Source organism: Manihot esculenta, chromosome 10 (assembly GCF_001659605.2).
Source record: "Manihot esculenta cultivar AM560-2 chromosome 10, M.esculenta_v8, whole genome shotgun sequence".
Lineage (NCBI taxonomy): Eukaryota > Viridiplantae > Streptophyta > Magnoliopsida > Malpighiales > Euphorbiaceae > Manihot > Manihot esculenta.
The window spans coordinates 29,392,107-29,415,186 of NC_035170.2; the positions used below are offsets into that span (position 1 = coordinate 29,392,107).

Consider the following 23,080-nt stretch of genomic DNA (forward strand, 5'->3'; position numbering starts at 1 on the left):
CTATTTGATTTAAAATAATTAATTCATATTATTTAATAATTTCTAAATTAATCAATATATACCATTAAAATTTTCTTTTGCCCACAGATGTGGACGTGATGGAGGCTTTCATTCATTTGCTGACACTTCATTTGCTAGACCATATTCTGTAATTCCACAAAATCATACAAGTAAAGATTATGAATTTAGTAGTTAATTATACAGAAATTAAAGTTAGCATATATATGTCAAGTGAACCTGGAGCTGTATAGCCTACTGTTCCTCTCACTACCAGTGAGCTACTGTGAGGTGGTTGATGGAGAAACTTTGCGAGTCCGAAATCGCCAACATGAGCAACCATGTCATCATCAAGAAGAACATTGCTCGGTTTTAGATCACAATGGATAATGGGTGCTGCAACGGTTCCAGTCTTCTTGACACTTATGCTTGCAAAGAGGAGTATTGAAGCAGAAAGGTTTTTTCTTTTGGCTGTTTTTTCCTCCAACATGCAGTTGTCTAGAATTATGATCAGAGATGGTGTTGGCATAGATCAAGTGAGATTCAATTTTTGTTAAAAGGCAATTCTAATAGAAAGAAAATGTAATACTGTCAGTTTTGTAGCTTGAGAAAGCTAGATTAGATGTAGGAGTCCATAAGATAATCTTCATTTATTCTGTTATCAACTTTCTATGGCAGAAAATCATAACACGAACGATTAACTAGCCGCTTTCCTTATGCAATACACTGCCCAGATGATCCGTCTTGTTTTTATATCATCTGCCTTCTACCTTCTAACTATTTTTCGTTTTCTTTTTATGAGAGCATTTTAATTCCCCAAACTTCTATTATTTGATATAAAGGGTGTCTGTTTGATGCATCTGCAATGCGTCTTTTTCAATGCAGGTTAAGTCTCTACGAGAAGTGGAAGATTTCATGGACAGAGGTGAAAGAAAATGGTGGGAAGTTTGAAAGTTTTACTTGTAAATATACGAGTGTACCAGTTGCAGAAATCCCTTAAATCTTACAAACTAATATCATTCAGTGAAATTGAGCATAAATAGAAAGTTGTCTCTAACACTGGATCAACTTACAGAATAGAATTGTTTTTGTATTGCCAAGGAAATTTTTGTGTATATCAGATTGCTTCACTGTTTTGTATAGAAGAAAGAAAGAAATAAAGATTCTTGCAGGATAAAAAAGAGATACTCCGGCTGGTAAACTAGCAGTTAAATTAGAATAACATCAATAATACTGATGATCGCCAGGCTTTTAACACTCGGGGTGAGGTCAGTCTTTGGAGAAAAATATAAATTTAAAATCCATCAGAACTTCTAAAAAGACCGGTCAATATTGCATATTCCGTAACTAAAGTAGGTCGAACAGACCTATACGCGGATCATGCGCGGGTTTATCAGAGAATGATCTAGCCTGATAAAAAAGTAGGAGAGCATGTTTAATTATTTCGCAGTTCTATCAGTACGCTGGAAGAATTAAATAGCGCAAAATTAAATAGCAGTATGCTTATACATCCGTATGTATGGATCGAAGTGACAGAAAAATGTGATATTATAATAGAGCGGCGGTGATATAAAAAAAAATATTAATAATGAAATTTATTATTTAATTGAAATAATAAATAAAAAATAATATTAATAATGAAATTTATTATTTAATTAAAATAATAATTATTTTAAAATTTTCAATAGATTTACTAACGGATTTACCAACGGATTTAAAATCGGTTAATAAATTATTTTTCTCTCAATTTACTAACGGATTTAAAATCCGTTAGTAAATCCGTTAGTATTACTAATGAAAATTCCGTTAGTAAATCCGTTAATAATACTAACAGACTTTAAAGCCGTTGGTAAAAATTTATCAACGAGCTTTTTAACAATGGATCGTAATCCGTTAGTAATCCGTTGGTAATTCGTTTACCAACGGATTTTTACATGATTACCAACGGATCGTAATCCATTAGTAATCCGTTGGTAATTCTGAAAATTTTTGTAGTGTATTATAGTAGGGTGACAGTCGATTATGTGTTACAGTAAGATAAAAGGAGTAGGACAAAAGAAAAAGAAATTATAATAGGGTGGCGGTCATGCTTTACAATAGGACAAAAAGAAAAGAAATAGAAAAGGAGGAAACGGATTTTTTCAGATACCATAAAACTCTATTTTTGAATTTCATAATACTTTGATATTATATCATGTTTTATATGAAATTTAGTTTAAATAATTTTATTCACTAATATTTATTATTTGATAAAATTATTAGTAACATATATTTTTTAAAAATTATTATAGTTTCAATTATAATATAATTTTGGATAAACAAAAGTTTATTCTGACGGAATAACAATTTTAAAATTAATAATTTTATATTTTATTTTATTTAAAATTATTGTTTTTTAAAATAAATTATATTTATTCATTTTATAATTTGAAAAATATGACTATTTCTTTAGAATGTATTATATTTTTATTGTTAATATTTTATAAACTAAATTTGTAATTATCAAATATTTATAAAAATCTTTTTCCCACGTAAAGTCGTATTATGAACACTTTCCTAGTTCGCTGTGAAAAGCATGCAAAAATAATATTTTAAAATTTTAGTGCTTAATTTCGTGCTTCACATTTTGTTTGGCCACAGTTTTAGGCGCCTTTCCCTCGCTACACGCTGTGGAAAATCTTATTATTTTGGCACTCAAATAATTTTTTAATGGAAAAACAATTTTAAAATTAATAATTTTATATTTTATTTTATTTAAAACTATTTATTTTTAAAATAAATTGTATTTATTCATTTTATAATTTGAAAAATATGACTATTTCTTTAGAATGTATTATATTTTTATTGTTAATTATTTCATTTATAAATTTATTTTAAAATAATACAAATAATATTATTCATAAAATTTTACTCTTATTAGAAAATATTAATTTTTTATTTTGATAATACCAAATTTTAATTATTATAATAAAAAATTAATATATATTATTTTTTTTTAAATAATAAAATTCAAATGTTTAAATTAATTCAATATATCTTGCATGTTCAGTTTTAATTTTTATTTTATTATTATTGATAAATTCTGAAATGTTTATGTTATACTAAAATTTAATTGTATATAGAATTTAAATGTTAAAATATTTCTTCAATTTATTAGAAATCAATATAATTGACTAATGAAATAAAAAAATTTTAAATAAAAAAATAAACTAAATTTGTAATTATCAAATATTCATAAGGGTATATTTACAAATTCAAGCTTTTTCCTCCCTTTTCCAATTTTATATAGATACCCAAATAAATGCAAACTCTGTTGCAGTTATATATTCTGATATTCTGATATTTATGAGAGGAAGGCCCTTCCCCTTTTATCTGCTCGTGACGCATAATGGTAGTGTCACATGTCTTGTTATATACGTCCGTACGTACAGAATTATTAGAATTCAATTTTATATCAGACGGCCATTTAATTTTTTTTGACGCGCATACGGATAGGACTGCAAAGTGATTGGATCTAATGTCCTTTCTCCTGTTATGTCACCAGACTAGATTCTTCCTTACGAGATCCAAGCTCGCAGGTGATTCGACCTATTCCCTGAGTCTAAACCAAGACCGAAAATATTGGATCGGTCTAACGAGACGGAATTTTAAAAATTTTGAATCAATTTCACCTCTTTTAAGTTTCGCGGAGCGTACAAAATTCAATGGTCATCATAAAAATTATTATTAAAATAATCTTGTATTTTATAAAATTAAAATTTTTAGTATGTTTATTTAGAAAACTCTTAATCACTCTAATTATCTATATTGTTTAACTTTGTAATTTTAATTATACATAAATTCTTATAATTTTAAATATTTATATTTTTTAATTTTTTTTATTATCTAGAATAAACATTTGACTAATGTTTTTTTTTTTTATAAAAGAATTAAGTACTTTAATATTATAAAGTATACAGACAATTATTAATTGAGTGAATTTAAAATAAAAATAAATAAGTAAATTTCACAAAAACTCAAAACACGTTAAGTAATTTTTTTCAAAATGTTTTTCCCACTTAAAGTCATATTATGAACCCTTTCCTACTGCGTCGGGGAAAATCCCGTTATTTTGGCGTGCAAAAATAATATTTTAAAATCTTAGTGCTTAATTTCGTGCTTCACATTTTGTTTGGCCACAGTTCGTGACACTTTTGCAACCATTTGATCGGTTCGATTTAAAATCAAACCGAATAAAATAAATTAAAAATTGAAATTTTAATATTTATAAAAATCGAATCGAATCGATTTGAATTAAAAATTCAATCGAATTGAATCGGTCTGATCGATTCGATTCTGTTTGATCTGTTTAATTTTTTAATAACTTTTCTTTTTATTTTTTACACTTTATTTTTAATACTTTAAAAATTAATTAAAATATTTTAATTTTAATATGATCTAATTTTTTTATATTATTAAAAATAATATATTATTATCACAAATAAATTAGTTAGATTTGATTTTATTTTTATTTTTTCTGACTAAAATTAAATCGAATTGAAATAATAAAAAAAATTAAAATTAAAAACAAATCAAATTAAAATGAGTAAAAAAATAATTAAAAATTTAAATTAATTTAATTCAATCAATTTTTCAATTTAATAAAATTCGATCAAATCAACCTTTACCGCTGGACGCTGCGGAAAATCTTATTATTTTGGCACTCAAATAATTTTTTAAAGGAAGAGATATGCAATTATGAAAATTTCCCTCATCTATATATATATATATATTACAGCCGAAAAGAACAAGAAAAAAAAAAAGCTGAAGCGCTTCTGTGTTCAGAAATGAAGAGATTCAGCATTCTCTTTCCATTTTCTCTGAAATGCATTGTCCTCTTGCTCTTCATGCAGACGAGCTTGGAAAGTACTCCCTCTAATATTGATGCTGTAACCACAGGTGGTGGGAATAAAACCGATCATCTTGCTTTATTAGAATTCAAGGCAAAGATTGTACATGACCCTCAAAATGTCATGAGGTCATGGAATGATTCTGCCCATTTCTGTAATTGGGAAGGTGTCGTATGTGGTCGCAAGCACAGAAGAGTTACCATTCTTAATCTTGAAGATAAAGGCTTGGTGGGTTCTTTGTCTCCTTATATAGGAAACATGAGTTTCCTTAGGCAGATAATACTCCGCAACAATAGCCTCCAAGGAAAAATCCCAGCTGAAGTTGGTCGCTTGTTTAGGCTACAAGCTTTTGATCTGTATTACAACCATGTTGAAGGGAAAATTCCATGGAACTTGTCCCTCTGTTCAAACCTCAGGCTGTTGATCTTACAAAACAACAAGCTAGAAGGACAAATTCCAACTGAGCTTGCAAATTTGCGTAAGCTTTGGGTACTTGACCTCGGTGTAAACTATTTGACTGGCGGCCTTCCACCTTCTATCGCGAACATGAGCTTGTTGGAAATGTTGGCTGTCCCTAACAATTTTCTTACTGGAAGTATTCCAGATGTCCTGGGGCAACTAAGTCACTTGTCCTCGATCGGACTTCCATTGAACAATTTCTCAGGTATCATCCCTCCATGCATGTATAATATTTCGTCCATCAAAATTTTCTCTGTGGCTATTAATTCGCTTCATGGAAGTGTTCCATCAGACACTGGAATCCTCCTACCGCGCCTACAGTTGTTTGAACTGGACAATAACTACTTCAGTGGATCAATTCCACTGTCAATATCCAACGCTTCAGAACTTCAAGTATTGACTTTGTCAGGAAACAATTTCAATGGAGAAGTTCTTGTCCAGTTTGGACTACTCAAACAGTTGCGAATTTTACTTTTACAAGGCAACAATTTCAATGGTGGTTTACAATTCATCGCATCTATGGCAAACTGTAGCAATTTGATATATTTGGAGTTATCCCAGAATCAGTTTACAGGAGCATTGCCTAATTCGGTTGCCAATCTCTCTTCTAATCTTCGATTTCTAGCAATTGCAGATAATCGAATATCAGGTAGCCTCCCCCTAGGCTTATTTGATCTTGTTAACTTACCAAGAATAATCTTGCAAAGAAATCAAATAACAGGAGCTATTCCTACTGAAATAGGTAAGCTTCAGAAACTACAGGAACTCTTTCTTGATCAAAATAGATTATCTGGAAAAATTCCTTCATCTATTGGAAACTTATCATCCTTGATTAATCTTCAATTGGACATTAACATGTTACAAGGCACTATCCCGTCTAGCTTAGGCAATTGTCGTAACTTGCTACGGCTAGGTCTTTCTAGGAATAATTTAAGTGGGTTCATACCAAAACAACTTTTTCCTATTGCTTCCATGTTAATTTCCATATCTCTGTTTCAAAATCATTTGGTTGGACCCCTCCCTTTGGAAATTTGCAATTTATTCAATTTGAATGGACTGAGTATTTCCCAAAACATGTTGTCTGGAGAAATTCCAAGTAATCTCGGTCAGTGTAGTAGCCTTGAGTTCCTTTTCATGGACAACAACAATTTTCAAGGTGCCATACCCATGTCATTGGAATCATTAAGAGGCCTTAGACAATTTGATATTTCTAATAATAACATGTCTGGTCCAATTCCAAAGTATTTAGGGAAACTTGCCTTGGAATATTTGAATTTTTCTTTCAACAATCTTGAGGGTGAGGTTCCAACGGAAGGTGTTTTTGCAAATATGAGTTCGATATCACTTGAAGGTAACAAGATGGTTTGTGGGGGCATTCAAGAACTACGTCTGCCAAGATGTAGTTTCGAAGTATCGAAGAAAAGAAAATTACGTCAAGTAATTCAAGTAGCTGTCATCACAATTCCATGCATTCTTGGTGTGCTCATTTTGTCAGCCTCCTTGTGCTGTTGGTACAAAAGGCAGAAAAGGATGCAATCTCCGAGCTCATTGGAACTAAAATCATTTCCAAAACTTTCTTATCAAAAGATTCTCAAGGCAACTGATGGGTTTTCGACAGCAAATTTGCTTGGTGCTGGTAGTTTCGGATCTGTCTACAAAGGCACCCTTGAGGAGGATGGAGTCATCATTGCAGTAAAAGTACTCAACCCTCAACGGAGAGGAGCTGCAAAAAGTTTCAAGGCTGAGTGCAAGGTCTTGCAAAACATACGTCATCGTAATCTTGTAAGGACCATCACTTCTTGCTCGAGTATTGATTTTCAAGGAAATGATTTCAAGGCACTTGTTTACGAGTATATGCCGAACGGGAACTTGGACAAGTGGTTGCATCCAAGTTCGGAAATATATGTCGAGCCAACTGAACAATGGAGCTTGAGCTTTCTCCAAAGAATAAACATTGCCATAGACGTAGGAAGCGCAGTGGATTATCTTCACCATGGCTGCCAAAAGCCAGTCATTCATTGTGATCTAAAGCCAAGCAACATTCTTCTTGACAATGAGATGGTTGCTCATATTGGAGATTTTGGGCTAGCAAAGTTCCTCTCTCAGCTCAGTGGTCCAATTCACAGCAGTTCAGTGGGAGTGAGAGGCACAATTGGTTATGCAGCACCAGGTAATTAATGCATGGTTGCCCTCTCACCTCCTCGTACATTCTTAATTTAGCTTCAACATTCAATTTCTAACTGTTGTTTTCCATTTTTCTTTTCATAATTGTAGAATATGGGCTAGGAAGTGATCCATCAACAAGCGGAGATGTTTATAGCTATGGGATACTGTTATTGGAGATGATGACATCAAAGAAACCTACTGATAATATATTTGTAGAAGGTCTCAACCTTCACGATTTTGCAAGGATGGCATTGCCTGATCATGCTGTGGAGATTGTGGATCCAATTCTATTGCAAGAAGATGAAGAAGAAGAAGCAAGATTAAATAGGAATGAAGGTCCAACACAAGTAAGATATGGGGAGAAAATTGAATGCTTAATTAGGATGATGAAGGTTGGAGCAGGATGCTCCATGGAGTCTCCTCAAGATAGAATGGCCATAAGTGATGCAGTCAATGAGTTGCAATCAATCAGAAAGTATTATATGGGAGCTAGAGCAGGCCTCTCCACTCGAGCAAGTAATTCATCGCTTCCAATTTACAAAATTGTTTAAGAAACCAAAAAAAAAAAAATTTATTTAACCTTTTCTCTTTTGTTTTTCCTAATTACTAACTTGAAATAGGATCATGAAGTGTGAAATTTGAAATGAAGCAGCTAAAGGAGCAGAGCAGACTTTATAAGGGTAAGTGATTATCAATGGATTTACAGCTTAGTTTCACCCACTTTTTTTTTTTTTTTTTAAAAATATGTTGAATACATGAATTTTACATGAAGGTGGCTAAAATTTTGGTAATACTGGAAGCAGGTGGAATGGAAGAAGCAATAGTGGCAGGATAAACAGAGCAAATAGCAGGTTGATCTTTGCATTGGAAAAAAAAAAAAAAAGTATTTCTCTAGGACATGTACGAAATGAAAACTTCATTCTCGATTGTACGAGAAATCTTTTCATTTGCTTCTCTTCAATGTAAATTTTATTTTTTCAAAATATATCCTAATATTTTACTTAATTTTTTTTATGATCAAAATTAATGAAAAAACTAATAAATAAAATTTTTTAAGAGTGATGAAAATTTTTTAATATATTTTTCATAATTAAAAAATTAAATAATTTTTTTTATAATATAAAGATTAAATAGTATTTTTTTTAATTATTATTATAAATAAAAGTTAATTATTAGATTTTAGTGTAACAAACGTGGCTCAATTTAAGAAATAAGTTTTAAAATACAATTAAAATATTAAATTAAAAAATAACATTATAACTCAATTAATTAATTAAATTAAGAAAACCAATTATTATTTAAATTTTAAATAAATAAGAAATAGTTTGATTCAAAAATAAATAAATAAATAAGAAATAGATTTTAAAATACAATAAATGTATGGAGAAACGTTAATTAGTATTGTTATTATAATAAATTTTATACCTAAAACCGTAAATGTATTAAACTAGAGTTATTCGAGATTCGATTTAATAAAAATTTAATTTGATTCAGCTCGTTTTTTAAATCAACCAAGTTTGAATTTAATTTTTAATCTCGTTTATTAAACAAGTCAAATTTGAGATCAGTAATATTCGACTATTCACAAATTAACTCATTAAAAGGTTCACGAATTAGTTTATTAAAAAGTTTATAAGCGCGAACAAATTTATTAAGATGCTCATATTAAACATATTTGTGAATAAACTCATTAAAAGTCTCGTCGAATAAATTCGCTTATCAAGCAAATTCATTAAGAGGCTTACGAGTGGATTTATTAAAAGTCTCGTAAGCTAAACTAATTTATAAGTTTTATAAATATATTTAATAATACTCTCATTTATAAACTATATTATAAAATATAGTTATTATATAATTTTATTTTAAATTTATAATAAAAAAATAAATTAATGCTGTTGCTATATGTAAAAATAAATTTAATATATGAGATAAAAATATATTTTTAAAATAAAATAATAAATACTATTAATAAATATCAAATAATATCATAAATACTTTTTAATTGAAAAAGTTATAAATATTTTATTTTTAATATTTATTTATCTATCTCCTTTAATTTTTAAATTTTTTAAGGATTAAATATATTAAACTATATAACCATTGTTAATTTATATATCTCTATTTTTTAATTGTATATTATATTATTAATTTATTTATTTATTTTTCATCATATATTTTTCTAAATAGATATTTTTTTAAATTATTAAATTTTTTAATAAGTTATTGTTATTATTATTATTTATATATTTATATATGATTATTCTCATATTTAATATTATTGTTGACTTAATTTTATAAATTAAAATTTTTATATTATTTAAATATAAATCAATATAATGTTATTGATAAAATTTGAGTATAATATATATAATTATATAATTTAAATGGATGCTATTTTAAATTTGTGTGAGATACGGCTCCGCCGAGTTAGGAATCAAATCTGATTCGGTATTAATTTTGCCGACACAAATTTAACGGAAAAGTGCAGCCCAATGTAAGTCCAAAAAGTTGTTTAGTCAATTTGAATCAGATTGTTTGGTGTGGACGTGGTGGAGGCATTCATTCATTTTCCTACCACATATTGAATCAATCAGACACATGATCCCATATAGAAATAACAGTAGGAGTTGTAAGAAAAACCCCACCAATTTTTGTGTGCCAAATTTTCAAGAGATGTTAATATTGATATGGACTCACTTGACCATTGTAGTTTGAGTGCAATTCTTTCTGATCAAATGCAAGTTTTTGAGTGCATCACTTATGCCCATTCTATCTTGAGGAGCTTCCATGGAGCATGCTATTCCAATCTTCATCATGGAGATTAGACATTCACTTTTGTTATCAATTCTTGTCTGGATTGAACCTTGCTTATCATTTTTTCTTGCTTCATCTCCTTGTAGAAGAATTGGGTCTACAATCTCCAACACTTGATCAGGAAAGGCCATTTTGCAGAAGTTATGAAGACCATCACCCTCCCCAAAATTGACATTTGTTGGCTTCTTTCTTGTCATCATCTCCAGCAATATAATCCCAAAACTATAGATATCTCCATTTGCTGACACTTCATTTGCTAGACCATATTCTGTAATCCCACAAAATCATAGAAGTAAAGATTATGAATTTAGTAGTTAATTATACAGAAATTAAAGTTAGCATATATATGTCAAGTGAACCTGGAGCTGTATAGCCTATTGTTCCTCTCGCTGCCAGTGAGCTACTGTGAGGTGGTTGATGAAGAAACTTTGCGAGTCCAAATCTGAGTGACAGGAATATGTGATATTATAATAGAGTGGAGGAAAAGGAATAAAAGAAGAGAGACCTGATTTTTTCAAATACCATAAAACTCTATTTTTGAATTTTATAATATTTTGATATTATATCATGTTTTATATGAAATTTAGTTTAAATAATTTTATTATAATAAACAAAATATGATAAATGAATGCGAATTTTTTAAATTTTATTCACTAATATTTATTATTTAATAAAATTATTAGTAACATATATTTTTTAAAAATTATTATAGTTTCAATTATAATATAAATTTGGATAAACAAAAGTTTATTCTAACGGAATAACAATTTTAAAATTAATAATTTTATATTTTATTTTATTTAAAATTATTGTTTTTTAAAATAAATTATATTTATTCATTTTATAATTTGAAAAATATGACTATTTCTTTAGAATGTATTATATTTTTATTGTTAATATTTTATAAACTAAATTTGTAATTATCAAATATTTATAAAAATCTTTTTCCCACATAAAGTCGTATTATGAACACTTTCCTAGTGCGTTGTGGAAAGCATGCAAAAATAATATTTTAAAATTTTAGGGCTTAATTTCGTGCTTCACATTTTGTTTGGCCACAGTTTTAGGCACCTTTGCCCTCACTACACGCTGTGGAAAATCTTATTATTTTGGCACTCAAATAATTTTTTAATGGAAAAACAATTTTAAATTTAATAATTTTATATTTTATTTTATTTAAAACTATTTATTTTTAAAATAAATTGTATTTATTCATTTTATAATTTGAAAAATATGACTATTTCTTTAGAATGTATTATATTTTTATTGTTAATTATTTCATTTATAAATTTATTTTAAAATAATACAAATAATATTATTCATAAAATTTTACTCTTATTAGAAAATATTAATTTTTTATTTTGATAATACCAAATTTTAATTATTATAATAAAAAATTAATATATATTATTTTTTTTTAAATAATAAAATTCAAATGTTTAAATTAATTCAATATATCTTGCATGTTCAGTTTTAATTTTTATTTTATTATTATTAATAAATTCTGAAATGTTTATGTTATACTAAAATTTAATTGTATATAGAATTTAAATGTTAAAATATTTCTTCAATTTATTAGAACATCAATATAATTGACTAATGAAATAAAAAATTTTTAAATAAAAACATAAACTAAATTTGTAATTATCAAACATTTATAAGGGTATATTTACAAATTCAAGCTTTTTCCTCCCTTTTCCAATTTTATATAGATACCCAAATAAATGCAATTAGAGTTATATATTATGATATTTTGAGATTTAGAAAATAGAATTTATGGTGATTGTCTAAATTTGTCCTCGAGAGGAAGGTCCTTTCCCTTTTATCTGTTAATGACGCATAACGATAGTACCACATGTCCTGTTATGTACGTCCATATATACGGAATTATTAGAATTTATTTTTATGTCAGACGACTATTTAATTTTTTTCGGCATGCATGCGGGTAGAACTGTGAAGTGATTGGGTCTAATGTCCTTTCTCCGATTATGTCACCGGGCTAGATTCTCCCTTACGAGATTCAGGCTCGCGGATGATTCGACCCATCTCCTGAGTCTAAACCAAGATCGAAAATATTAGATCGGTCTAACGAGACGAATTTCTAAGAGTTTTGAATTAGTTTCGTCTCTTTTAAGTTTTGCTCAAAACGGAGCGTATGAAATCCAGTGGTAAATAATCTTTGTATTTTATAAAATTAAAATTTTTAGTATGTTTATTTAGAAAACTCTTAATCACTCTAATTATCTATATTGTTTAACTTTCACAAAAACTCAAAACACGTTAAGTAATTTTTTTCAAAATGTTTTTCCCACTTAAAGTCATATTATGAACCCTTTCCTACTGCGTCGGGGAAAATCTCGTTATTTTGGCGTGCAAAAATAATATTTTAAAATCTTAGTGCTTAATTTCGTGCTTCACATTTTGTTTGGCCACAGTTTTTATCATGTTTGCGATCATTCGATCGGCTTAATTTAAAATTAAATTAAATAAGATAATTTAAAAAATTAAAATTTTAATATTTATAAAATTTGAATCGAATCGATTTTAGTTAGAAATTTAATCAAATTAATTCGATTTAATTTAATTAATTTAAATTTTAATAATTTTTTACACTTTATTTTTAATATTTTAAAAAATAATTAAAATATTTTAATTTTAAAATGATCTAATCTTTCTATATTATTGAAAATAATATATTATTATCACTAATCGATTTGATTTGATTTTTTTAATTTTTTTTTCTGATTAAAATTGAATCGAATCAAAATAACTGAAAATTTTAAAATTAAAAATCGAATCGAATCGAAATAAATAAAAAATCAAACTAAAAATTTAAATTAATTTGATTCCATCAATTTTTTTTTATTTCAACCCCGTACTTACCACACCTGTCTTTGCCGCTGCCCTCTGTGGAAAATCTCATTATTTTGGCACTCAAATAATTTTTTAAAGGAAGAGAAATGCAATTATGAAAATTTCCCTCATATATATATATATATTTATATTTATACTACAGACGAAAAGAACAAGAAAAAAAAAAAGCTGAAGCGCTTGTGTGTTCAGAAATGAAGAGATTCAGCATTCTCTTTCCATTTTCTCTGAAATGCATTGTCCTCTTGCTCTTCATGCAGCTGAGCTTGGAAAGTACTCCCTCTAATATTGATGCTGTAACCACAGGTGGTGGGAATAAAAACGATCATCTTGCTTTATTAGAATTCAAGGCAAAGATTGTACATGACCCTCAAAATGTCATGAGGTCATGGAATGGTTCTGCCCATTTCTGTAATTGGGAAGGTGTCGTATGTGGTCGCAAGCACAGAAGAGTTACCATTCTTAATCTTGAAGATAAAGGCTTGGTGGGTTCTTTGTCTCCTTATATAGGAAACATGAGTTTCCTTAGGCAGATAAGACTCCGCAACAATAGCCTCCAAGGAAAAATCCCAGCTGAAGTTGGTCGCTTGTTTAGGCTACAAGCTTTTGATCTGTATTACAACCATGTTGAAGGGAAAATTCCATGGAACTTGTCCCTCTGTTCAAACCTCAGGCTGTTGTTCTTAGAAAACAACAAGCTAGAAGGACAAATTCCAACCGAGCTTGCAAATTTGCGTAAGCTTTGGGTACTTGACCTCGATGTAAACTATTTGACTGGCGGCCTTCCACCTTCTATCGCGAACATGAGCTTGTTGGAAATGTTGGCTGTCACTAACAATTTTCTTATTGGAAGTATTCCAGATGTCCTGGGGCAACTAAGTCACTTGTCCACGATCGGACTTGAATTGAACAATTTCTCAGGTATCATCCCTCCATGCATGTATAATATTTCGTCCATCAAAATTTTCTCTGTGGCTTTTAATTCGCTTCATGGAAGTGTCCCATCAGACATTGGAATCCTCCTACCGCACCTACAGCGGCTTCAACTGGACAATAACTACTTCAGTGGATCAATTCCACTGTCAATATCCAACGCTTCAGAACTTCAAGTATTGACTTTGTCAGGAAACAAATTCAATGGAGAAGTTCTTGTCCAGTTTGGACTACTCAAACAGTTGCGAATTTTATTTTTAGGAGACAACAATTTCAATGGTGGTTTACAATTCATCGCATCTATGGCAAACTGTAGCAGTTTGATATATTTGGATTTATCCCATAGTCAGTTTACAGGAGCATTGCCTAATTCGGTTGCCAATCTCTCTTCTAATCTTCGATTTCTAGCAATTGCAGATAATCGAATATCAGGTAGCCTCCCCCTAGGCTTATTTGATCTTGTTAACTTACCAAGAATAATCTTGCAAAGAAATCAAATTACAGGAGCTATTCCTACTGAAATCGGTAAGCTTCAGAAACTACAGGAACTCTTTCTTGATCGAAATAGATTATCTGGAAAAATTCCTTCATCTATTGGAAACTTATCATTCTTGATTAATCTTCAATTGGACACTAACATGTTACAAGGCAATATCCCGTCTAGCTTAGGCAATTGTCGTAACTTACTACGGATAGGTCTTTCTAGGAATAATTTAACTGGGTTCATACCAAAACAACTTTTTCCTATTGCTTCCATGTTAATTTCCATATCTCTATTTCAAAATCATTTGGTTGGACCCCTCCCTTTGGAAATTGGCAATTTATTCAATTTGAATGAACTGAATATTTCCCAAAATATGTTGTCTGGAGAAATTCCAAGTAATCTTGGTCAGTGTCGTAGCCTTGAGTTCCTTTTCATGGACAATAACAATTTTCATGGTGTCATACCCATGTCATTGGAGTCATTAAGAGGCCTTAGACGATTTGATCTTTCTAATAATAACATGTCTGGTCCAATTCCAAAGTTTTTAGGGAAACTTGCCTTGGAATATTTGAATTTTTCTTTCAACAATTTTGAGGGTGAGGTTCCAACGGAAGGTGTTTTTGCAAATATGAGTTCGACATCACTTGAAGGTAACAAGATGGTTTGTGGGGGCATTCAAGAACTACGTCTGCCAAGATGTAGTTTCGACGTATCGAAGAAAAGAAAATTACTTCAAGTAATTAAAGTAGCTGTCATCACAATTCCATGCATTCTTGGTGTGCTTATTTTGTCAGCCTCCTTGTACTGTTGGTTCAAAAGGCAGAAAAGGATGCAATCTCCGAGCTCATTGGAATTAAAATCATTTCCAAAACTTTCTTATCAAAAGATTCTCAAGGCAACTGATGGGTTTTCGACAGCAAATTTGCTTGGTGCTGGTAGTTTCGGATCTGTCTACAAAGGCACCCTTGAGGAGGATGGAGTCATCATTGCAGTAAAAGTACTCAACCCTCAACGGAGAGGAGCTGCAAAAAGTTTCAAGGCTGAGTGCAAGGTCTTGCAAAACATCCGTCATCGTAATCTTGTAAGGACCATCACTTCTTGCTCGAGTATTGATTTTCAAGGAAATGATTTCAAGGCACTTGTTTACGAGTATATGCCGAACGGGAACTTGGACAAGTGGTTGCATCCAAGTTCGGAAATATATGTCGAGCCAACTGAACAATGGAGCCTGAGCTTTCTCCAAAGAATAAACATTGCCATAGACGTAGGAAACGCACTGGATTATCTTCACCATGGCTGCCAAAAGCCAGTCATTCATTGTGATCTAAAGCCAAGCAACATTCTTCTTGACAATGAGATGGTTGCTCATATTGGAGATTTTGGGCTAGCAAAGTTCCTCTCTCAGCTCAGTGGTCCAATTCACAGCAGTTCAGTGGGAGTGAGAGGCACAATTGGTTATGCAGCACCAGGTAATTAATGCATGGTTGCCCTCTCACCTCCTCGTACATTCTTAATTTAGCTTCAACATTCAATTTCTAACTGTTGTTTTCCATTTTTCTTTTCATAAATCTAGAATATGGACTAGGAAGTGATCCATCAACAAGCGGAGATGTTTATAGCTATGGGATACTGTTATTGGAGATGATGACATCAAAGAAACCTACTGATAATATATTTGTAGAAGGTCTCAACCTTCACGATTTTGCAAGGATGGCATTGCCTGATCATGCTGTGGAGATTGTGGATCCAATTCTATTGCAAGAAGATGAAGAAGAAGAAGTAAGATTAAATAGGAATGAAGGTCCAACACAAGTAAGATATGGGGAGAAAATTGAATGCTTAATTAGGATGATGAAGGTTGGAGTAGGATGCTCCATGGAGTCTCCTCAAGATAGAATGGCCATAAGTGATGCAGTCAATGAGTTGCAATCAATCAGAAAGTATTATATGGGAGCTAGAGCAGGCCTCTCCACTCAAGCAAGTTATTCATCGCTTCCAATTTACAAAATTGTTTAAGAAACCAAAAAAAAAAGAATTTATTTAACCTTTTCTCTCTCTTCTTTTTCCTAATTACTAACTTGCAATAGGATCATGAAGTGTGAAATTTGAAATGAGGCAGCTAAAGGAGCAGAGCAGAGCAGAGTTTATAAGGGTAAGTGATTATCAATGGATTTACAGCTTAGTTTCACCCACTTTTTTTTTTTTTTTTTTTTAAAAAAATATGTTGAATACATGAATTTTACATGAAGGTGGCTAAAATTTTGGTAATACTGGAAGCAGGTGGAAGAAGCAATAGTGGCAGGATAAACAGAGCAAATAGCAGGTTGATGTTTGCATTGGAAAAAAAAAAAAAAGTATTTCTCTACGACATGTACGGAGTGAAAACTTCATTCTCGATTGTACGAGAAATCTTTTCATTTGCTTCTCTTCAATGTAAATTTTATTTTTTCAAAATATATCCTAATATTTTACTTAATTTTTTTTATGATCAAAATTAATGAAAAAACTAATAAATAAAATTTTTTAAAAGTGATGAAAATTTTTTAATATATTTTTTATAATTAAAAAATTAAATAATTTTTTTTATAATATAAAGATTAAATAGTATTTTTTAATTATTATTATAAATAAAAGTTAATTATTAGATTTTAGTGTAACAAACGTGGCTCAATTTAAGAAATAAGTTTTAAAATACAATTAAAATATTAAATTAAAAAATAACATTATAACTCAATTAATTAATTAAATTAAGAAAACCAATTATTATTTATATTTTAAATAAATAAGAAATAGATTTTAAAATACAATAAATGTATGGAGAAACGTTAATTAGTATTATTATTATAATAAATTTTATACCTAAAACCGTAAAACTATTAAACTAAGTTATTCGAAATTCGATTTAATAAAAATTCAATTTGATTCGACTCATTTTTTAAATCAACCAAGTTTGAATTTAATTTTTAATCTCGTTTATTAAACAAGTCAAACTTGAGATCAGTAATATTCAACTAAACTTGAGATCAGTAATATTCAACTATTCACAAATTAACTCATTAAAAGGTTCACGAATTAGTTTATTAAAAAGTTTATAAGCGCGAACAAACTTATTAAGATGCTCATATTAAACATACTTGTGAATAAACTCATTAAAAGTCTCGTCGAGTAAATTCGCTTATCAAGCAAATTCATTAAGAGGCTTACGAGTGGATTTATTAAAAGTCTCGTAAGCTAAACTAATTTATAAATTTTATAAATATATTTAATAATACTCTCATTTATAAACTATATTATAAAATATAGTTATTATATAATTTTATTTTAAATTTATAATAAAAAAATAAATTAATGCTGTGCTATATGTAAAAATAAATTTAATATATGAGATAAAGATATATTTTTAAAATAAAATAATAAATACTATTAATAAGTATCAAATAATATCATAAATACTTTTTAATTGAAAAAGTTATAAATATTTTATTTTTAATATTTATTTATCTATCTCCTTTAATTTTTAAATTTTTTAAGGATTAAATATATTAAACTATATAACCATTGTTGATTATATATCTATTTTTTAATTGTATATTATATTATTAATTTATGTATTTATTTTTCATCATATATCTTTCTAAATAGATATTTTTTTCAATTATTAAATCTTTTAATAAGTTATTGTTATTATTATTATTTATATATATGATTATTCTCATATTTAATATTTTTGACTTAATTTTATAAATTAAAATTTTTATATTATTTAAATATAAATCAATATAATGTTATTGATAAAATTTGAGTATAATATATATAATTATATAATTTAAATGGATGCTATTTTAAATTTGTGTGAGATACGGCTCCGCCGAGTTAGGAATCAAATCTGATTCGGTATTAATTTTGCCGACACAAATTTAACGGAAAAGGGCAGCCCAATGTAAGTCCAAAAAGTTGTTTAGTCAATTTGAATCAGATTGTTTGGTGTGGACGTGGTGGAGGCATTCATTCATTTTCCTACCACATATTGAATCAATCAGACACATATTGAATCAATCAGACACATGTAAAGTAATTAATTTACATTATTTAATAATTTATAAAGTGATCAATAGCCTTAAAGAATGAAAAACCCATATAGAAATAACAGTAGGAGTTGTAAGAAAAACCCCACCAATTTTTGTGTGCCAAATTTTCAAGAGATGTTATTATTGATATGGACTCAGTTGAGCATTGTAGTTTGAGTGCAATTCTTTCTGATCAAATACAAGTTCTTGAGTGCATCACTTATGCCCATTCTATCTTGAGGAGCTTCCATGGAGCATGCTATTCCAATCTTCATCATGGAGATTAGACATTCACTTTTGTTATCAATTCTTGTCTGGATTGAACCTTGCTTATCATTTTCTCTTGCTTCATCTCCTTGTAGAAGAATTGGGTCTACAATCTCCAACACTTGATCAGGAAATGCCATTTTGCACAAGTTATGAAGACCATCACCTTCCCCAAAATTGACATTTGTTGGCTTCTTTCTTGTCATCATCTCCAGCAATATAATCCCAAAACTATAGATATCTCCATTTGCTGACATTTCATTTGCTAGACCATATTCTGTAATTCCACAAAATCATACAAGTAAAGATTATGAATTTAGTAGTTAATTATACAGAAATTAAAGTTAGCATATATATGTCAAGTGAACCTGGAGCTGTATAGCCTATTGTTCCTCTCACTACCAGTGAGCTGCTGTGAGGTGGTTGATGAAGAAACTTTGCGAGTCCAAAATCGCCAACATGAGCAACCATGTCATCATCAAGAAGAACATTGCTCGGTTTTAGATCACAATGGATAATCGGTTTTTGGCAGTGAAAGTGGAGATAATCTAATGCATTTCCAACATCTATGAGAATATCTATTCTTTGGAGAAGGCTTAGACTGCAATGATCATCAATTGTCATAGCATCTATGTTTGAAGTTGGATGCAACCACTTCTCTAGGTTCCCATTTGGCATGTATTCATAGATAAGTGCTTTGAATTCATTTCCTTGAAAATCAATACTTGAACAGGAAGTGATGATCTTCAAAAGATTACGGTGACGAATGTTTTTCAAGGTTTCACACTCAGCCATGAAACTCTTTGAAGCTCCTGGTTGTTGAAGGTTGAGTACTTTTATTGCAACAATTGCTTCATCCTCATCAAGATGGCCTTTGTAGACCGAGCCAAAGTTTCCCGCACCAATCAAATTCTCAGAAGAGAACCCATTAGTTGCCTTGAAAATTCTTCCATATGAAAATTGCTGCAATGAATTGTCAATGGAGGGACAAGGAGATTCCTCTTTTTTCTCATGTCTTAACCAACAACATAAGCAAGCTGACATGATGGCCACCATGAAAACACATGATATTATTATTACAACTATTTCAACCAGATGTAACTTGCTTCTCTTTGATACATGACTCATGCATCTTGGCAGTTTGAGTTCTGATGTGCCCCCACAAAGCCTGTTGTTACCTTCAATTGATATGACACTTGCATTTGCAAAGACACCTTTGCTAGGAACCTCACCCTCCAAGTTATTGAAAGACAGATTCAGATATTCTAGCTTAAAGTTCACGAAGTAGTCTGGCATTTTGCCAGATAAATTGTTCATAGACAAATCTAAACGTCTAAGTCCTCTTAAGGATTCAAACGATGTGGGTATAGTACATTGAAATTTGTTGTCACCCATGACAAGATATTCAAGGCTACTGCACTTTCCAAGGTTAAATGGAATGCAGCCAGACAAGTTGTTTTGGAAAATAACCAATTCATTCAAATGGGTTAGGTAGCCAATTTGTGAAGGGAGGGATCCAACCAAATGATTTTGAGAAAAATCTATTGAAACTAGCATAGGGACAGAAAAAAGTTGGCTGGGTATGGAGCCATTGAGATTGTTTTGAGAAAGGTCAATGAATAGCAAGTTTTGGCAATTTCCAAGGCTAGAAGGAATTGTCCCTTGTAATTTATTAGCCTGCAAATGAAGTAAAGTCAACGACGATAAATTTCCCAAGGATGAAGGAATCTCTCCGGATAATCTATTGTGGCCAAGAAACATTTGTTGCAGATTTTGAAGCTTACCAAATTCCATAGGAATAGTGCCTGTTAATTGAGTATCTTCTATACCCATCACCAATAAGTTATCAAGAGTTGAAAACCATGGAGGGATGCCTCCATATATTCGATTTTTGCCAATGGACAGCCGTTGCAGTGATGAAAGATTGGCCAGAGAATTGGGCAACGCTCCCTCGAGTTGATTTCTGGATATATCAAGCATAGCCAAATTGCTGCAGTTTAGCAAAGAAGTGATAAAACTCAAATCATCACCTCCCTCACTTCCAAGGCTATTTCCATAAAGAGATAAAAAATAAAGTCTCCTTAAGGCTCCAAAATGAACAGCTACTTTTCCAGTGAAATTATTTCTTTGTAAGTCTATGTATTCAAGTTCTGAAGCATTGGATAATGACACTGGAATTGATCCACTAAACTGGTTGCCCCATATTTGAAAGTGCTGAAGATGAGGTAACATGAAGCCAAGATTTGATGGAAGACATCCATGAAGTTGATTTTCACTCACAGAAATTATATTGATGGATGAAATATTATATATGGCTGGAGGAATGATACCTGAGAGTTTATTCGTAGCAACTGCAAGCATTAACAAGTTCTTTAGTTGCCCTAGAGATTCTGGAATAGTTCCACTCAAGAAATTTTCACGAGCAGATAAGGCTTCCAGAGATGTAAGGTTGCCAATGGAAGGTGGTATATTTCCACTCAAATAATTATTCTGCATGGAGAATATCCTGAGCTTGGACAAAGAGCCAAGCTCCATTGGAATGTTTCCTTCTAGCTTGTTGTATGAGACACGAAGGATCTGCAAGTTTGAGCAGCGGGACAAATTGGTTGGTATTTGGCCGGTAAAGGAGTTGTTGCCCAGATGTAAAAATTGTAGCCTGAACAGACGGCCAAGTTCCGGTGAGATTTCACCATGGAGAGAGTTGTTTTGTAGTCTGAGCTCTCTAAGGAAACTCATGTTTCCTATGGAAGGAGATAGAGAACCCACCAAACCTATAGATTGAAAATCAAGAATGGTGACTCTTCTGTGTTTGCGACCACATGTGACACCTTCCCAGTTGCAGAAATGTATGGAATCATTCCAAGATCGAAAAGCACTTTGAGGGTCATACGTAATCTTTGCCTTGAAAGCTAACAAGGCAAGATGATCCGTCTTGTTTCCATCAAAGCTAGTAGCAGCAGCAGTTGAGAGAGTTATTAGATAAGGATTCATGACAAGTGAGAAAACAAAACATTTCATAGAGAAAACAAACAGTAGTCTCAAAATCCTCATTTGTGCGTGTGGAAATTCCTAGTTACCACCATCACTTTGGTCTCATTAAATGTACAAAACAATATCTAATTAACATTTTAATGGAGAGGAAAATATGACCTAAGTCTGAGCACAGACTTAACTCAGCAAAGTCGATAGAAAGTAAAGTCATCCTTTTGAATTTCATAGAAATTATTAGGTTTGAAATTAAGCGGTGAAGTTCATATGATGGAGATAGTTCTGTGTGATAAATCTTTTTTCTTTCTCCTGCTTCATGAACCTGATCCATGATAGATCTGGCTTTCTTCTTACTTTATCATACGGGCCCATCAGATGGATCTCTCAATGTTCTGTTTGGTGAAAGGACCTGCAAAACAGGGAAAAATGGTCAGAGGTCTACCGAGAATGCCCCCGGTGGAGACCCTCCGATGCCCAAGTCAGGTTTGCGATGTAATATTTCATGAATAGGCCAGAGTTTCAGAGAAAAATAAGGGAGGCCCTGAAGAAGAAGAGTAAGAGAAGAGAGAGGAAATCTTTTTTTCCTGTTTCCCAACGCCAGGCGGTCAATTAATTTACTCTGACACGCATGCGAACAGGGTTGGTATAGCATATTGCTCCAGGTTGCTGGTTCCAGGCTTGAAAAGTTGGGCCGTCTTTCAAGCGTATGGTCTGACGGGTTTTGGACTTGTGGCCTTCTCTTGAATCCGTCCTTATTCTTGGGCTAAAAAAGCCGGGAGGTTATCACTATGAAAATCAAAATATTTTTCAAATGAATCTAAAGAAATCTGCTATACCATTTTCAAATCATAATAATTAAATTAGGTGATGATTCATGTCTTCCGCCATCTCATGAAACTTAAAAAGTCTCAACTAAGTTCCATAGAAGAACATGGAAGAAGATAAAAGCATAAAAAAAATAAAAATAAATAAAAAAAAAAACTTATTTCAAAAATGGCAAGAAAGAGACAACATTAGTATTTTCTTAAAGCAAATAGAGACATGTGTTTGGCCTAGTTGAGTCATGCAGCACTTGTGGCTTCATGGCTTATCAAGACACGTAAATATTTTTTTTTTTGAATTAATTATTTTAAAAATTAACTGGC

General features: G+C 30.7%; 3 protein-coding genes and 1 long non-coding RNA gene across 4 annotated transcripts; 3 read left to right on the forward strand and 1 right to left on the reverse strand.

Annotated features, from left to right (window-relative positions):
- The first annotated feature begins 338 nt into the window (after nucleotides 1–338).
- LOC110624326 (receptor kinase-like protein Xa21) lies at nucleotides 339–8,174 on the forward strand. Its single transcript, XM_043960732.1, has 6 exons — nucleotides 339–533; nucleotides 883–942; nucleotides 4,890–6,325; nucleotides 6,851–7,515; nucleotides 7,620–8,027; nucleotides 8,132–8,174. The coding sequence occupies exons 1-6, from the start codon at nucleotides 339–341 to the stop codon at nucleotides 8,137–8,139; spliced, it is 2,772 nt and encodes a 923-aa protein (XP_043816667.1). The 3' UTR covers nucleotides 8,140–8,174.
- A 5,216-nt stretch (nucleotides 8,175–13,390) lies between these two features.
- LOC110624328 (probable LRR receptor-like serine/threonine-protein kinase At3g47570) lies at nucleotides 13,391–16,090 on the forward strand. Its single transcript, XM_021769426.1, has one exon. It carries the CDS (start codon nucleotides 13,391–13,393, stop codon nucleotides 16,088–16,090), a length of 2,700 nt encoding a protein of 899 aa, XP_021625118.1.
- Nucleotides 16,091–16,446: 356 nt separating this feature from the next.
- Nucleotides 16,447–16,981, forward strand: LOC122724875. Its single transcript, XR_006352276.1, has 3 exons — nucleotides 16,447–16,594; nucleotides 16,701–16,765; nucleotides 16,894–16,981. It is a non-coding gene; the product is annotated as an uncharacterized LOC122724875 (long non-coding RNA).
- Nucleotides 16,982–18,835: 1,854 nt separating this feature from the next.
- On the reverse strand, nucleotides 18,836–21,998 carry LOC110624717 (probable LRR receptor-like serine/threonine-protein kinase At3g47570). The gene is made up of 2 exons (XM_021769983.1): nucleotides 19,316–21,998; nucleotides 18,836–19,224 (listed from the first exon to the last, which is right to left on the reverse strand). The coding sequence occupies exons 1-2, from the start codon at nucleotides 21,996–21,998 to the stop codon at nucleotides 18,836–18,838; spliced, it is 3,072 nt and encodes a 1,023-aa protein (XP_021625675.1).
- Nucleotides 21,999–23,080: the final 1,082 nt, after the last annotated feature.